We start from the raw sequence: 18,551 nt of genomic DNA on the forward strand, positions 1-18,551 counted from the left end.
AAATCCAAAAGTAGCAAGTTTTACATACTGTGGGCATTAGCAAGAATTGCTTGCATAGTTAAGTGCATGCATAAGCAATTTATCATGCAAGAACAACTGCTGTGGTACATCTCATAAATGGCAATCTCTTTTCTCAGTCTAACGTCAGTGCATTCAACATGGATCTGCTCTGTAGCGTGGATAAGCTAAATATGTGCACAAGCCGTGATGTTACAGATATTATAAAGACGGAGAAGGATGGTTTTAGATTCAAACACACATACATAATGTGTATGTACATGTATGGTGTGTTCAATGAAGACATCCCAGGGAATTGTCTTTGAGTATCTTGGTTGTGTGTACAGTATGTGCAGTGGCTTCTGTTTTTTTTGTTTTGTTTGACATAAACCCTGTGTTCATCTGAGAGGAATGTTTTGAGATGTCTGGCAGTCTGAACAAGTGGTTCCCCGTAAGGCTGTGTGCACCCGCAGTACCTAGTATCAGCAGCTAGGGGGCAGCAAAGGGGTGGCATGGAGGTGGGTGGGGGAGTTTTGAGGGCAATCGACGGGCAATCGATAAACTGGAGAGTTCCATCCCACAGTGACACACATCCACCATTTGGAGAAAAGTGGGAACAACAAAAACAAAAAGGTTGATCGTACAAAGTGTATAAATTGTGACTGGATTGTACAAATTCTAAAAGTACAACAGGTAAAACAAAATAATAATTGTATAGATCAGAATAAGCTCTATTTAACAGATATGGAATGATTAACTTCTGGGAAAGCTTCTTTCTTTTTCTATAGGTGGATATATAATATGTTGGAGTGAAACTCTTCAATTATTACATTTAAAATACCATTACGAACCGTAGTCTTCAGACTTTTAACACCAGTGACGTGCTCCATTTTATACTTGGACTGGGCCTCACGACGACACGTCTCATCCCGGATGCACATAACAGTAAACGCTGCTTAAAGGTCATTGCACAAACACTACATCAAGGAGCATATTAAGATAGGATTTAACATGTCAACCAACATGTGCAGTTAAGCAGGGTTACTTGTGTATTACACAATACAGGTATGTTCAGTGCTCAATAAATATCAAAATTGCATTATAAATATAGCAACACCTGCCGTTATACAATTTAGAATAGACATAAATACATGACATAATGATTATCTGAGGCACTGATGTTTGCTTTTAATACAAGGCTCCTAATTCAATCTCCCTGGCTCAGGAGAACTGTACTGTACTGTATGTTGGGGACATTATTGGGAATCTTTTAAATGGCGTGCCGCCTCAGAACATCAGAAAACAACCAGCAAACCACCTTTTGGTCACTGAGCATTCGATGTTGACATAACTCCGCCGTCATACCACCTGTCAGTCTTGTGCATGGCCACAGTTCGATCTCTACTGCAGTGGTTCCCAAAGTGGGGGTCTGTGGAAACCCAGGGAGTCCCCCAGCTAAAATGATTGATAGTTAGGAACCAAAAAGAACCTTACAGGTGTGTAAGTCTGAGAGTGGACACTCTAGTTATGGGGTCTGTGGTCTAATGCATACCAAATTGTGGGACGGGGGCCGGGGGGGGGACGGGGTCCTTGAAATTGAAAAGGTTTGAGAACCACTGCTCTACTGCACCGCTTCCCGAGACGCACCTTGCCACAGTATGCTACAGACAGAACCAGGCAGAAATGCTTATACTCAATATACTGTACATGTGTGGTCCGTAGGTTTATACAATACTATATAATACTATATAATATACTTCAAATTCAATGCAAACCATACAAAGTGCTTTGTTTAAATCCATTCCTAAATAACTATTAAACAAATTGGACAGTAAACTGTCCAATATGGCAGCTGGTAATAATTAACCAATTGAAAGCTATAGGTGCTTTGAACATTTCCTCTGACAAGAAAACCACTTCAATGGTTTGGAAACATCTTGGAGCTGCACTATGGATAGAATAGTTATCAGCCCTTCCAAGTCACTTTACTTGGACTTCTGGGTGGTCCGTGTACTGTTAATAGGGATCTTTCTAGACGGCATTGTCTTTTTAGCAGGCTCTTTCTTTGATGGATCTTTCCCATTGGTAGAGGCCTGCGCGCTCTCTGTCTCTGCACAGGAAGACTTGGACTTGGCGGAGAGCAGCGACGAGCGCTTAGCTGAAGCAGAAGCCTTGGACAGTTCCTTGTCTTTGGCTGCGGACGGATTAGTCTGGGCATCTGAAGATGTGTTCTGGGCCTTCTTGAGCGCTCCCTCTGCGACCCTCTCTCCGGGTGCATCTCCAACGCCATCCTCTGGACCACCTTTAGTCTCCGCTGCCCCAGATTTCACCCCGTCAGTTGACTTGCGGGTCTCTTTCTGCCTCAGGGCAGTCTTGAAGAATGACAAGCCTTTGTCCTCTGTCTTACTATTTCTCCGAGGTCCTCTTGACGACGGGATCGCGTTCGCGGGCGAGACCCCGACACTCGAAGACCGAAGGCTGGTCAATGATGAGCTGCTACTGGAACTCCGGCCTCCCGCCCTGCTCTCTGCACCACGGGCCGGCTTGCCCTCCACCCGGCTACCTTCTCCACTCCGAGCTGAACTACCTCCAGTTGTTCGAGAGGAGGAGCCCCCGTGGTTGACCTTCTTTTCAGACGCTGCATTGGTCCGCGAGGACTCTCGGCTGGCACTCCTGTCTGCTGCTTTAGTCCTGCTGGAAGCTGAGCTCTTCTCTCCCCCTCTGGGCGACAATCTCCTTGGAGGGCGTGAGTTTTGTGATCCTGGAGAACCACTTTTCCTCTGCTGTGCAGAATCAGGATGTAACGTCTCCTGGGATGGGGATGGCCCTTTTTTCGAGGGAGTGGCCGTTTTCGAGGCCGCAGCCTTGCTAGTTTTAGGTGGTCCATCGCTTCTGTCTTTAGGGTTAGACGTTGTGGAAGCACTCCTAGCCTGTGCTCGGGACGGCGACTTGTCATTAGCAGGAGGCGCACGCGATGGGGAGCTGGACGAGGTTGATGAGGTGGCAGGGCGCTTCTTGGGGCTCCTTTCAGACTCCAAAGAGGCCTTGGCGGAAGTCCTCCTTGCACCGGTGCTCTCGCTACCACCCCCACTCCGTTGTTTAGACTCCTTGGATGTTGCCCCATGTCCAGGGCTGCCCTTATCAGCAGCAGTAGCTACGTTGTTGTTATCCCCAGACTGAACAGAGCTTCTCTGCTCTGCTTGAGACGCGGCCTTGGAACTACCCTGCTCCACCAGCCTCTTGCCACTTGGGTTACTCTCTATTGCTGCCTTGCCCCCAGACAGTTTATCACTGAAGTAAGAGGGTGAGGCCTTGTCGTCGGCCTCTCCGATCCTCTCCAGTGTGGGGGAGGACGAGTGGGAGTCCAGGGAAAAGCGAGATGGAGAATTGGAGCGGCGTTGGAGCTTGGCAGAGATGGGCCAGGGGGGCTTGGTGCCATTCTCACTGATTGCCAGGGGACTGGCCATGGAAGACCTGGATGAAAATGTCTGCCTCTGCATGCCCCGCACCGCTGGCCGGGTGGAAAGGCCTGCTCGATAGAATAGCACATGTAACAAAATATGTATTCAGTCAGAACAATGTCAATGTGTCTGTCACAGTAATGGGACAAAACTAAGTAAGATGTGTCTGTCACAGTGCAGAGAAAAAACCTATGTATTTGTTTTGTTAGAAAAAGAAACATGTATTATGTTATACGTATACATACACCATTGTTGTTTCCCTCTCCTGTAATGTCTGTGCTAACCCGGGGTTCTTTTAAAAAAACAAATAAAAAGTTGGTCACAAAAAAAAGAAAAAACTACAGTATGTAAGACGTGTCTGTCACAGTACTGGGGGGGGGGACTAAGAAAGGTGGACTGTCCAGTGTCCACTCTCCTGAATGTAACGTACCGTCATCTTCGCTCCGTTCTGCAGTGAACTCTGCAGACTCTGAGAGGGAGGCCAGCGAGGTGCGTCTGGAGGAGCCAGATGAGGCCTGGCTGGGCGGACGGCTGCCCATCAGCCTGCTGATCCAGTGCTCACAGAGCGAGGAGCTGGTGGATCCTGAGGGCCACAACACAAGGTTCAACATGCAGATACTTAAGTAAAAGTATTAATACTGCAATGTAGAAATACCGTACTCTGTTACAAGTACTTTACTTGAGTAGACGTACAAAAGTAATGCGTACAAAAGTAATGGTATCAAAGTGTACTTAAAGTACCAAAAGTAGAAAGTACTCATTATGCAGAATGTCCTGTTTCACAAGTTTGCAAATAAATATAAAATGTATACAAATCTTTAGAAAATAGCAGATCTGAGCTTGTAAAACAAACCAAAAACAAGTACACAATAGGTCACACTACCTCCCACAGAGCTGTTAGCAGACCACGATGGTATTGTGGCGCGTCTTTGATAAAACAAGATGTAGGCAGTCTGCTTGCAAACGTCATCATCAGATATGGATTGGACATCGCTGTCATCAAAACAGTACCACTGCCCATCGATGGAGTTCTTACAGTGGGCTACAAGACACAATGAAAATTACAATTAAACAAAACAATATTTTATTTGTAATTATCCTTTGTTACCAGGGTAAAAAAACCACATTGAGATTTTCATCTCTTTTTCAAGTGGGCCCTGGCAAAGAAGGCAGCATACATAGGTAATTTCACATATGAAAACAACATTAAAACAAAAACAAAAGATAGTAAAAACAACAGTTTAAAACCAAAATCTGTCCATTGCAAACATGTGTACAATTTATTCATGAAAATGATCAATTCCAATGAGAGTATATCTTTTTTTGTAATAGATTGAGAGAGAATGGTGCAGCACAGTGAATTTAGTTTTTCCAAATTCAGAAACAATAGTATGATGTCGCTGTCAGGCATATTCAAGCTTTCTTTTTGTGGCTTTCACCTTTTTAAGTTTTTATAAATACTGAAACGGGAATGGAATCAATTGGCTTAACTAATTGGCTTAAATTGGGGAGAGAATAAAATTATCATTATCAAAGTATCAACAGGAGTTTTTGACTAATATAATAACTTAGTTAGTTACTGCGAGGGTGCGGTGCGGCGCAGTGCGTCTACGTAGGTGGTGCGCTTCTTTCCCCTCCTGGCTTTGCCCTGGGTTGGCTCCCATAGAATTATTTTTAAGCAACAATTTTGGACATACAAGGTTTCCACCTGACAGTGACGACCAATGGATAGTGTCACCTGTATAATGGCCGCCCTGCATGGTCCCATGGTGGTTGCAGACAGCGTACAGGTCATACAGGTAGTCCTCTGGGTCACGGCCCATGCCGTAAGGTCGTCTCCACGGCGACCAGTGGGAGGGCAGACTCCAGCTGCTCTGGCTCCTCTTCACCATGTGGGGCGCCATGTCCATGCCGGTCAGCGGGAAGCGCACCATGTTCTGCATCTTCATCCGCCGGTCCCCATCCTGCATGAACGACCACATGGCATTATTATACAGCAGTGGTTCTCAAACCTTTTCATGTCAAGGACCACCAACTTGATAAGTGTTTTTAGTCATGGACCCCCGCTATCTGAAACGGTTTGGAGTGCTAGGGACTCCCAGAAGAGAAGATAACTGTGTTAAAAAAATAAAAGTGTGCAACATTTTCCAATACTTTCAAGGTCCCCCCCTAACTGTTGCAGCCCTAGTTACTGTACAATACATGCTATGCACAGTGTTAACTCTGTTTTTAACACTGAGGATTCATGTACTGTGTATTGTACTAGTATACTATCACGTTGTTTAGTCAGTATGTATAAGCTTAAAGATAAAAGGTAAAGATATACTATTAAACACAATCCCCCAATCCCCTTCTAGCCTCAGTCCCCTTCTTGCTTAATTGATTGATTGATGGATTGATTGCAGTTCTGCACGATATGTGCATTACTTGACTGGAATGACAAAGTACAGTTTATGTCCATTGTGCTTATTTATGCCTTAATCAGTACCTGTCGGAATCGCTTGAGGTGAAGTATGAGAATGTCCGGCAGGGTCCACAGGCTGAGCTTGATGCTGCCCTGTTGAAGCTGCTTACAATGCGGACAGCGCCATGCATCATCTGGAGCCAGCTGGAAGTATTGTGAACACAGCCGGGTTTAAACACATAGTAGTACAGCATGTGGAAGTGAACGTTACAACGCTGCAAAGAATACTACCCGGCATGCAATGGAAAACTGCAGTTAGTATTCATATCAACACAAATGACAACCGTTGCTGTACAACCATACGATACAGTCGTTCAATAATCCGCAAATATAATTTATATACTAGTCCATATCTGGAGACGTGTGCACCCAAACGACTTGACTAGACTGGTATGAATAGACTTAGGACAGCAACCGTGACTACATACAGATCCCATTTTGAAATTGAAGCTTAGGCATTATGGTAAGATACTGTCCCCTGTGGGATATATCCAATGTCGTGTCCTTAGTTACTCATGGTCCAACAGCCTGGGTGTGGTTCTGGACAGTCATAGTCAGCTGTCCTTCCAGGCACACATCGCAGCAATCACTTGGTCCTGTAGGTTTACCCTTTACAACATACAAAGGATCAGAACTTGCCTCACCAAGGAATCTGCCCTACTCCTTAGTCCAGACCATCTGCCCTACTCCTTAGTCCAGACTAAGGAATCTGCCCTACTCCTTAGTCCAGACTAAGGAATCTGCCCTACTCCTTAGTCCAGACTAAGGAATCTGCCCTACTCCTTAGTCCAGACCAAGGAATCTGCCCTACTCCTTAGTCCAGACCAAGGAATCTGCCCTACTCCTTAGTCCAGACTAAGGAATCTGCCCTACTCCTTAGTCCAGACCAAGGAATCTGCCCTACTCCTTAGTCCAGACCAAGGAATCTGCCCTACTCCTTAGTCCAGACCAAGGAATCTGCCCTACTCCTTAGTCCAGACCAAGGAATCTGCCCTACTCCTTAGTCCAGACCATCTGCCCTACTCCTTAGTCCAGACCATCTGCCCTACTCCTTAGTCCAGACCAAGGAATCTGCCCTACTCCTTAGTCCAGACCAAGGAATCTGCCCTACTCCTTAGTCCAGACTAAGGAATCTGCCCTACTCCTTAGTCCAGACTAAGGAATCTGCCCTACTCCTTAGTCCAGACTAAGGAATCTGCCCTACTCCTTAGTCCAGACTAAGGAATCTGCCCTACTCCTTAGTCCAGACTAAGGAATCTGCCCTACTCCTTAGTCCAGACTAAGGAATCTGCCCTACTCCTTAGTCCAGACCAAGGAATCTGCCCTACTCCTTAGTCCAGACTAAGGAATCTGCCCTACTCCTTAGTCCAGACTAAGGAATCTGCCCTACTCCTTAGTCCAGACCAAGGAATCTGCCCTAGTCCTTAGTCCAGACTCCACTATTCATGTCCCTCCTCACTGGCCTTCCAGCATGCTCAAGTCACAGGTAGTATCCCCCCCCTCTCTAACCCCCAGTATCAGGATGTATTAGGATGTTGATATTCATTCATCAGCCAACACTCCCCACTCATAGGTAGTAAACCCTAAAGCTCTCTGGCCAAAGCTCCATACACCCTAGACAATTTTCCCTTCTGGCTAACAGGCTACTGTATGCACTGTACTATGCACTGTCTCTCTGGCTCTCCTATGTTGTGTATACCGTATGTATAGCTCCCTGATCCCATGGAGCACAATTTAGACAACTTGAAACAATAAAGCCTGGTACTACTGTTAGCGCTACTGTTCAGTCACGCCCGCCATTTCACCGCAGAGCCACCCTGACAACCAACAACCAATAAAACCATGGCAGTCCTTCTGGTCTATGGGTTCAGCGACCACGCCAACAGATCCCATAGCCTGTCACAAAAATGCTAATAAATAGCTTAAATATGAGAAAGTTGGGGGGAAGAACAGCTTCCTCAATCCTTGCATAGTAGAATACTGTATGGCAATGGCTAAAATAATTCCCATGTGCGATGTCAGATCGACTGGTCCACCCACTGAGGAAAAAGATAAATGAGGACAGACACACACACACACACACACACACACACACACACACAGACACACACACACACAGACAGACACACAGAGTGAGTTTTCTTCATTTTGATATTGGATTGTAGGATATAATGAGCCAACCTGTTCCTCTTTGGTGTAGAGCTGAAAGCATTGGGCAACGGAGCAGGTCTGAGGCTGGAGGTGCAGGTCCTTCACCTGACGCACGCTCTCAGCATCTGGGATGTATTCATCCTCGGTCCGCTTGAAAAGACTGTTTATTTGTTTATTTAAACGGATGTCCATTTACTGATGCTTACTTATGTACAAATGTCAAATACTGCAATGTAGAAATACTAGTACAAGTACGGATGTCACCACTGCACATGACAAACAAAACATGGAACATCAATCAACCACTGAGACGGGTTACACTTAAAGAAGTCATGATGCTTACTAGTCTTTTGTCTCCTTGTCCCATTCCACCACTATTTTGACATGAGGTGGCCCTCCAGGACCACAAGACTTGTATGCCCTGTTAAAACACAGAATAGTTTTTTTTTTATTACTTACATTCTAGTCATAATATGCTCTCTCTCTCTAAGAGAATAAGAATGACTTACAATGATGGCAAAAGCGGCGTCATTAATAAATCCTAGATCTTAGACGATCCACAAGCAATAAGAACAAAAACAAATATTTAACCTAGCTAAAGAAATGTGATCACTGATGGAAAATGTACTTGCATGTTTCACTGAAGTAAAAGTATCAATAATACTGCAATATAGACTGGAATTCAAAATGTACTTGAGTAAAAGTACAAGTATTGCCATCAAAATGTACATAAAAGTACCAAAAGAAAAAGTACTCATTATGTATAAATGTCCCATTTCAAGTTTTCAAATGCATAAAAACAATGTCACAATGTGACGCATTGGTCCAATGTTTTGTAATAATCAAAATCTATAAAGTAAGTTTTCAAATAATTGTGGAAATACAAGTAATGTACAAATACTGTGCAGTACTTAAGTAAATGTATTTAGTTTCTTTCCACCACTGAGTATACCTCAGAGTTTGAGTCCATTGTTAGATGATTTAATTTGACTTCATAAACCACCACCACCACCGGTGAGACAATATCCCCCCCTGCTGGTGGACAGTGACATTACCTTTCCACAGAAGGGTGGCAGAGAGGCTGCTCCTCTTGAGGCAGTAGATATGTGATCCCGACCACGCCCACCACACGCAAACTCAAGGGCCCCGCCTACAGACAGCCACGGAGAATTACACTTCAATAAACACATCGATAATATATTAGTTATTAGCTAGCCTGTCACCTTCAAACATGAAGTACGTGGGTGCGTGAGTGCGTGCGTGCATTCGTGTGCACCTGCACAAAGACACCAGGGCGCAGGAGATGTTTCATCTTCTCCAGGATCTCTTTCTGAAGTATGTCCCAGGTCACCATACGCTCCAAATACAGTACAAACGGATTTCCAAACCTTCAACGATACATTTTAGATTGATAGATTAGATACATTATTTTCTTTCCTTTTTTCCTGTTTAACCCATTTAAATCTGTGTAATTTAATTGTAGCTATATAGGCTACATATAGCAACATACTTGGCACGACAAAGTTTGAGAACTACTGATTTAGAAGGCATTTTGTAGACCTCAGGCCTTGATGGGTTAAAGGTCCAATCCGGGATGTGTTGTGTGGTTGGGGTCTTACCTGCGTCCTTGCTGTCCAGCGCAGGCTCTGTTGCACACCAACAGGACCACCTTATCGGCCTGGACCTGGCCACTGTTCCTGTTAGGACTCGGAGGTGGAGTTCCAGGCTCTTGTATTTGTGTTGATAGCCTGTTATTATCTGTCCCATACTTCAGGTTGTTCTGGTTCAGGTTGGCATGCGGACTCCCTGTAGGTAGTGCATACGCTGTACATTTATCAACAAAAGAAAACCGCGAACAATGTTGAAAACCGTGTGTGCTTTTCTTCCTACCAGAAATTCACCATAGCAAGTTTGTGTAATGGCTTCCGGTTTAAAGCATTTCTCTCTTGTTGATTCCTGTGTAATCTAATCTGGAGTCTCAGTCTGGCCTGATGTAAGCTAAACTGATTTGAGAGGAATCAGAATGTCAGATATACCTCCTCCTCCTCCTCGTTGGGAGCGGATCTGCTCTGGTCTGAATAACTCAGGTGTTTCAAAGGCAAAGATGGAGTCGCTCTCCTGAATGATCTCAAGGTCATCCTCGTCGTCGCAGAAGGAACGGTGGAAGCCGTCATAGTACATCTCAGTCAGGACAATCTGAATAGAACCATGGAACAGAAGCATGGCAGAGAAATACATGTAATCAAAAAACGGATGTTATATAACAGCACAGAGAAGGTATGATTGGAAACTCTTGAAACATTTGAAATCCGTATGTAAATCCATAAAGTATGCGATTCGTTGAAAATAATTAACTGCTAAAAATGTAATAAAGGTCTTGTGTAGGCTTATGTATAAAAGTGTAGACAATATGAAACTGTATTAATTTTGAATCAAGCAAATACCACATACCCAATGGCTTTCACTGTGATTGAAAAGCCACGAAACACCAAAGAGGCAATATTTTATGGAGGGATAAAATATACCGCTTCACTGTATGTATGTAACAGAATTGTAAATTCTTACACAGTTCACTGACATCCTTTTTCCGCCATTTGTATTATTTCATGGCTTTGGAGGCATTCACTTTAAATGACACTGAAGTACAGGTTGGAGTACAGGTTTTACAACCTATTTGGGTTTGGAAACTTTAAATTCTCAAAAGGATGGTTGTCTAATTAAAATACATTTTAAATAAAACATTTAAGTACTGGTCATTTAGATAAAAACAAATCTATGTTAAATTTCAAAACCTTTTGTTGTTTTTTGTTTGGTATTTGTATTGTTGCTCCCTTTCTAAACCTAAACAACCTGAACACTGAAACCATTCCATGGTCTCTCGCAGTGTGGGGAAGAGGTGTGTTTTATGTCTCACAGGAAAATAGATGTCCTACTTAGTATGCCTGTCACAATTATGACATAATCACCTATCGCAATTATTTGAGAGAATCGCAATTATTTATTATAAACGTTATTGTCATAATCAAGTGTTCTTTCTCTTCCATGTTGAAAAATGTTCTTACCAGTATATTTTATTATGTGACACACGTTATGGGCTTGTAGATAGTCTATTTCCACCATAATTTATTTCCGGAAAGTACTGTATTAAATATGTATATTATTTGTATATTTAGGTTATTTGTCAAATCTGCACCTGTGCAACTTAGAGCCAAACCTAAATGTTTTATTCTTATGTTCCAGTGTTAAGCGACAAAAACGCAATTAAATCATTAACCGCAAATTATTTGTGTGACATAAATCGTCATAAAATGGCATAATCTTGACAGCCCTACTACTTGGGGACAACAACAGTGTGTTGAACTTGGACATTCGTGCTGCTAGAGACGTTTAGCACCAAAATAAATGGTTGTCACCGATCGCACCTGTTGATTGGGGATTTTGGTCTCCTGTGCTACAGCCTGTCTCAGCCTGGACACGGTGCTGGACAGAGGCACTGCCACGCCCACTCTCATGCAGTGAGAGCACTTTCCTTGGTACACCACCGTCACGTACAAAGGCCTGTAGAGAGAAATATGAAATAAAACAGCTGTTTTAATGTGACAACATTTTGAACAGCACTTCAAAGGTTTACAGACCTTCTTCCAATTTTAGCCTCTCCTTGACGGATCTAAGTGGAGCTCTTTTTTCTTGGTTTGACAACACTCTTTTGCAATCCATTTTCAACACACTCACTCTCACAATGAATTAATGAGTTTTATTTTGAACATTATTTGAAAACAAATACATAAAAAAAACACTGAAACAAAAAACAACAACAAAATAAACAACAATGTCCGAAAAGGAGTAAGATGACGTATAAAACATATTAAACTCCTATACCAATGCAACATTCACTGGTAATTATTACTTTTCAACAGAATGTATTTACAGCGCGCACGCACGCACGCACGCACGCACGCACGCACGCACGCACGCACGCACGCACACACACACACACACACACACACACACACACACACACACACACACACACACACACACTCCTCACCGTGTGTGAGGTACTGGAATGGGCAGTGAAATGCAGAGGAAAGGATCAAACGTGTTGCTCTGTTTCTGGCAGTGAGGACAAGTCAAAGAGGACCTACATTGGAACAGAAATAAAACATCAAGTGAAAACATATCGAGAGAATCTCTGGAAATCTGGCTGTATAGCTATTTGGCGGTCCAGACCTTGGCCTAAGGTTTGGAGCCCCTAGTCTAGTTCGCTGTTCAAGAGGAATTGGCATAATGACTAAATTGGGGGAGAAGAAGTGAATTACAGACACTGACCCCTCACAAAATACACACCACTGAAGTCTCTAACCTGTACTGTAGGTACATGAAGGTACAGTATGTGTATGGGAAATCTAGCTTGGAAATCTAGCTTGCAGTCGAATGAGGCACAGTGACCATTAAGCTATTTAATAACGGTCAGCACCTTTTCCAACCACACCAGAAATAAAAACCCTGTCAGGGCTGAGATAAAATTATGATAGCTACAAGATGGGGTATACTATACACAGAGACAGGTGCTTTGAAAAACCTTTGTAATATGATTCGCAGTGGTGGAAAGTACTGTACGTTTATTCGAAGTACACTTTTTAGGTAGTTTTACTTCACTGGAGTATTTCAAATTTTATAGTGTTACTAGTTACTTTGTAGATCTTTATTATTATTAGTCTACAAAAGCACTCCAGACATATATAATATTCTTTGGCAATTTGAAAATAGCCAATCTACAAGCTCACAATGCGTCGCAAAAGCGATACGTTGTGTTGTGAGCTTTCAAAGGATTTAAAAATAAATTACATTTGAAAACGTGTGAAATGGGACCTTCTGCATAATGAGTACTTTTACTTTTGGTAGGCTATAAGCCTATTTAGATGCCAATATAAATAGTACAAGGAGCTTGTACTTTTAACATACTATATCTACAATAGGCTATTGACACTTTTACTTAAGTAAAACATTTGAGTACTTCTAAGTTCTACTTCTTACCATCACTGCTGATTCAATATTCTTCAGGGGATCATGAAGGTTAAAACAATTACATGACAACCTTAGGAAACAGGAGTGCAGGAAGAGAGCTTCTCAAATTAGACCGGTAACATAATGATGAGGTTTCTGACCTGTGTTGAGCCTGAAACAGCTCCTGTACAAAGGAGCCAGGCGCTGGGATAGATCCCTCAGGGACACTTTCTTCTTCTAGTGGAGGCTGGAGATATTCACACACATTTAAAACGTCCATTAGAAGGCATGTAACATTGTTGTGTTTAAAAAACGATGAAAAATCGTAGAGGTGCTCCGATCGATCGGCCACAGATCGTGATCTGCCGATATTCACTCCAAATGACTCGATCGGTGATCGGCAATTTACCTGATCTGGATAAACTAATCTTTTATACCATTTAAGTATATAAAAGTCAATCAGATATATAGTATAATATAGTTTTTCATCTTTCTGAGTGTGACAGGCCTAAACATTCTCCCCTTCTTCCCCACAGGAACAGTTTTGACGTAATAATTTTGGAAATATTAAAGTTTTGTGAGAAAGACAATCAGTGATCGGTCCCAAAAAACCTGACCGGAGAACCTTAAAAAAAGCGTATAGTGAACCTATTGTAGTATCGTGATTCGAATCGTATCGAGAGTTGAAAAAATACACAGAATCATAATGTATAAGTATATACTGCACATATTGCAATTATATTATGAATATCAAATTATTCATACAATAATATCAGCACTGTATATACTGTACTTATTCAATGTTAAAACATAGTCTTAAAAGATGCAAGGACATGGTTTACTTGCGTATATTGCTGACTATAGACTTGTCCAGTATGATGTACATAATTTTTACCTTCCTGGGGGGTCTGCTGTCGGGGTGGACGATGTTATTGAGATCTTCGTGAACTCTGTCCAGCAACCACAGGAGGAACTCCTGGGCGTCGTGTTGGGCATTGCCACGAAACTGGAGGGCACTCTTGGACACCACATTCTGGAGCACATAAGAGAACACAGCGGTACAGATCCATCAGATTCTAGTGAGCGGCTTCTGGAAACAGAAAGCATTTTCAAACTGGCATCATTTCTCTTCCTATCACAGTGAGCCTCGTCATGAAATATTCAGCAGGCTCTTTTTTTCCCCCAGGATGCCACGGTCAGCGTTATTCCTGAAGGTTGGTGGTGGAGGTGATGGAGACGTGGGGTGGTGGTTGCGATGAAGAGCAGGCCTGGAGAGGCCTCGTCGACACACGCCGACAGCGGCTGGAAATCGACGGCTTTACCATTAGCCACTGGCGGTTCAGCCTTGCAGGTCCATGCGCGCGGTGGGGCGGCAGTGAAGTCACCTCTACTCAGAGCAGGCCTATCAAATGTCACGGAAGGTCAGAGACGCGAGGAGACTGAGCATTATGCGCCTCTGAGCTTTCCTCATGGGACACTGCTACTCTTCTTCAACCCATTACCGAGGCAAGACACACTTTGCGCAAAGTGTGGCGTACTTAAAGTGCAAGCATTCATTCCCAAGGCTTGAACACAGAGAATACCTCTTTACCCACTTTAGACCTTTTATACTAAATACGAAAAAGAATTACAAGCTCACAACGAATTGCAATGCAACGTGGTGTTGTGAGATTGTAGTCGAATTCAGCTTTTTTTTCCCTTAAAGAAAACTTGATTGATTTTCTTTTTGCCTATAATAATGCCCCAAGTGACGCCAGGTTGAAAATGGTTGAAAATGGTTAAGTGTTAAGTCAAGGTGGTGTTGTTTTTTATTAGTGTAAACTGTAAAGTGTGAGGCAAATGAGGGGAAAACTAAAGGGAAGCAGTTCTAGCACTATGTTCTGTGTGTCTATTTACAGTAGTTTACAGTCCAACCAAAAATAGTGTGACCTGCACATACAGTAGCTGCACGTGCATATGTATCCTCCACAGTGATGTCCAGTTGGGGAAATGTCCAGGTCAAATGAGTTTATCCAAAAAATAAAAAACAATTGTCTGTTAATTATGATTGACCCAATCAATCCATTACAAATGGATTAATTTCATTGACACAGTTTTCTGTTAAATAACATACAATACGTGCACTGCAGATGCAAAAGATTTGCAAGCAACCTAGGAAAACAACAACCTTAAGTTCAGCCTTGCTAATTGCTTATTGTGACAATGATTATATCGATAGCATCCATCATTCAATAAGTCAATATAGGCTAATGTTGAATATACCAGTAGGTAAATGTTACATTATTGTTTCAGACAGGCACTAAAGTATTCTACTATTATTAAAAAAAATGATAACTGTACGTTTTCATTTTATGTTAACACAGTAGTTGCCTTTTTCAAATTGGAAATGTATTTTGGGATAAAACTCATCTTGCCAAATTTGCATACGTAGATTATAAATGTAGTCAGTTTGGGTGGTACTTGAAAACTATGTTTCTCAAACCAAATGCTTCTGAGACCAAATGGATGTCTCATTCCCTTGTGCAATCACCACTGATGTATTCCTAATGAGCAGTGCTAAGTGCTTTCAATAAAGCCTGATATTGTGGACCTCGACAATAAGCTATGGAGCTGCAAAGCAACCTCACATGCGGTCACTGGGCCTCCTGTAATCTACACGAGCATCGGAAATGGCATGCTTCAGTGAACTTCAATTAACTGCATTTAAGTTTCTGATACATGGTTTGGGTAATGCAGCAAAGAAACATCTATTGAATGAAGCACAAGCATTTTGTTTTTCTCCAAATACCTTAAAGGGAGAGTTCACATTTTAACAAGTGCATCTGGGGGTCAGCGTGAATGGAACACATGTTCAGTCAGTCCAAAAACTTGCCTCAGTCCTATGGAGATTATTTAGGAAGACATTTTGCACACCTGAAATGCTTTTAACAAGTGCATACGAGGGAAAAGACACGAGTAAAGATGTCAATGCAAAGAAGGAAAAAAAGGAACAGAATTCTGTACACTGTCTTCACTTAAGTTTAAGCTTCAGTGTTGTGACTGAAAAGTTGTGCCTGCTAAGGCAATCACAGATAAACTGTTTACAATACCATTGACATACAACAGCAATCAAAATGATCAAATCCTAGCTGCCTCCATTGTCTTAAAATTCAAACCCTGAAATTAATACATTTCACGACCAGTATATTAATCGCAGATAAAAAATATGAAATGTCCCTTTAGCACTGTACTTCATATTCAGAGGGTGCATGTGCTTCATGTCTGATGCCAGCTCACACCCTGGAATTGAGGCCTCGCACTCTGAAGTGAATAATCTATATCAAATCGACAGATTGTACTCTGGCTGACAACCAAGGGGGGAAGAAAGGGACAGAAATAGTAGCAGTGTCAGGAATAAGCATTGTTCAGTTCCTCTCTCCAATGTTTATTTTGAACCCATAAAATGGGACAAGAATCTGTCTTAAAGAAACAGGGAAACTACAGAGCCTAATCCCTGATGAAAAGTAACATTTGTGAATGTGACAGACACTATTTGCAGTGCTGGAGGCTATATACAGTAGAGTAGCTGAAGTGGATTATTTCCCCCAGCTGAATTTAATACTTCTGAGTTCTGTATATTACCAGTATTACCCCCCACTGTTAACACACCTGTTATACATACAAATACACCTGTATGTAAATTAACCCGTTATGGGCCTGTACTCAGTCAGAGTTACAAAGGTACAGTAACAGTACATGTGTACTGTATGCACAGTAACAGTATTAGCGGATAGGTCACCAGTGCAACTAGCTATGGTAATTGCATGCATTGATTGCAACCATTATTGGTTATGGTTAGCTGGTTAAGTCTGGTGTGGGACAATGCATGGCCTAAATAATAATAATACAATATATATAATGATTGAAACAATTAATATTCAATTTATTTTCACAGAAAAATAAAATAAGCTAATGTTTTTGCATGAGATGAATAGGCCTAATTGATATGAAAATGTAATTAGAAAACTTACAGAAATAATAATTAACCAAAGTAGCCTACTTTCATTAGGTAGCACAGTTTTAGTGAAATCGCTTACAAAACCAGACCAGGCATTTATCTATAGGCCACCAATATCCCTGTGATGTGTGATCAACTGCTAACATTAGCCTAGAGGCGTAGCCTATGTTCTGAATCTACACTGTAGAAATGTAATTATACCTGTAGAATCTACAGGTATAATTATTCCCAATCCTGCATGCAGGCTAGGCCTAGGCTACTGCTGGCTACTTGGAGGAATGTGTGTTTTATTGCAGTAAACTACTGTACAGCTGAGCTGGGTGCTGGGAGCAACATAGTGGCATCCTCTTCAGAATTGCGAATACAAATAAAATACAAAAGTCCGAATAAAATCAAGATAAAAATGCAATTGCAATAGGCCTATAAATAGACATAGGACATAGCAATAAAAAAGGAAATGAATATATGAATACCCATGTCATGGGGAAACATATTGGGAGTTTTAATGTAATCCTATAATTCAAAGCAGGGGTGACACAGGACCCAGACCCAGTCCAATTAAATTACAGCTGAAAACTGTGCGCACTCATAAACTTACCTTGAATTCTCGACTGTGTTGAGGGGTGTACTCGAAGGTCCACAGCGCTCGAACCAGACCCGACAGCTGTTCGGTGACTTCACCCGAGTCCTGCTGGCTGATGGAGCCTTTCTTCTGCACCAGAACCCCGTTGGTCTTGGACTTGTCGGAGCCGTTGGACTTGTCGCTGTTGGTGGTCGCACCACCACCACCCTCTCCCCCGCGGAACTGCTCCAGGGCCAGGTATTCGGCGAAAAGCTCCGTGTTGCTCAGGCACTGCAGGATGGCGTTCATGAAGCAGGTGTTGCCGTGGTTCTTCAGCCCGGCGACACCCGGCACCTTGTCCCCAAAGAGGAACCCCCCGCAGTCGCTGTCGTCGGAGGGGACGGACCCCCCGGTCGTCGTCGGGATGAAAGTTGCGTCGTCCTTCTTGTCGGCGGCGGCGTGCTCCTCCGTGCCGAAATGAGACAGAGTGGACAGAGTCCTCAGAACTCTGTTCATGAAGCTCCCCACGGAGCGGACGGAGCTCCTGCGGAACAGCTTCTTGCTGAAGGATTTCTTCTCCTTGTTGCTGGCAGCTTTCGACATGATGGTGGCTGATCCGACGGGTCTCCCCCAATTAGGCCTAATATTCCTGGACGGGTCCTCCTTTTTCAGAGCATCGCTCCTGCCATTCCCACTGGCGAGTCAAGTCAACCACGACACAGGGTTAACCGATGTTCAAACGTAGACCTAATAGAAGCATTGTTTAGCTGAAAAAAGCACCACCACCACCAACAACAACAGCCCTATGGCTCCAACAGCTCCGGAAGGAGGGGGGACCATAATATTATCATGACAGCACCACACGGGAACATAAAAGAGACGGAAATCAGCCCACTTGCAACACTGCGTCGG

At 42.9% G+C, this 18,551-nt stretch overlaps 1 protein-coding gene across 1 annotated transcript; it reads right to left on the reverse strand.

Annotated features, from left to right (window-relative positions):
- Positions 1 to 1,982: 1,982 nt before the first annotated feature.
- Positions 1,983 to 18,242, reverse strand: LOC310874310 (ubiquitin carboxyl-terminal hydrolase 31-like; the record flags this gene model as incomplete). Its single annotated transcript, XM_083787066.1, has 16 exons — positions 1,983 to 3,526; positions 3,889 to 4,041; positions 4,342 to 4,500; positions 5,197 to 5,422; positions 5,947 to 6,066; positions 8,104 to 8,233; positions 8,417 to 8,494; positions 9,129 to 9,223; positions 9,350 to 9,461; positions 9,693 to 9,879; positions 10,110 to 10,269; positions 11,496 to 11,631; positions 12,122 to 12,214; positions 13,242 to 13,327; positions 13,976 to 14,113; positions 17,676 to 18,242. The coding sequence occupies 16 exons, from the start codon at positions 18,240 to 18,242 to the stop codon at positions 1,983 to 1,985; spliced, it is 3,984 nt and encodes a 1,327-aa protein (XP_083643192.1).
- Positions 18,243 to 18,551: the final 309 nt, after the last annotated feature.

The sequence above is a fragment of the Protomyctophum parallelum genome, assembly GCF_964188405.1.
Source record: "Protomyctophum parallelum genome assembly, chromosome: 17".
Classification (NCBI taxonomy): domain Eukaryota; kingdom Metazoa; phylum Chordata; class Actinopteri; order Myctophiformes; family Myctophidae; genus Protomyctophum; species Protomyctophum parallelum.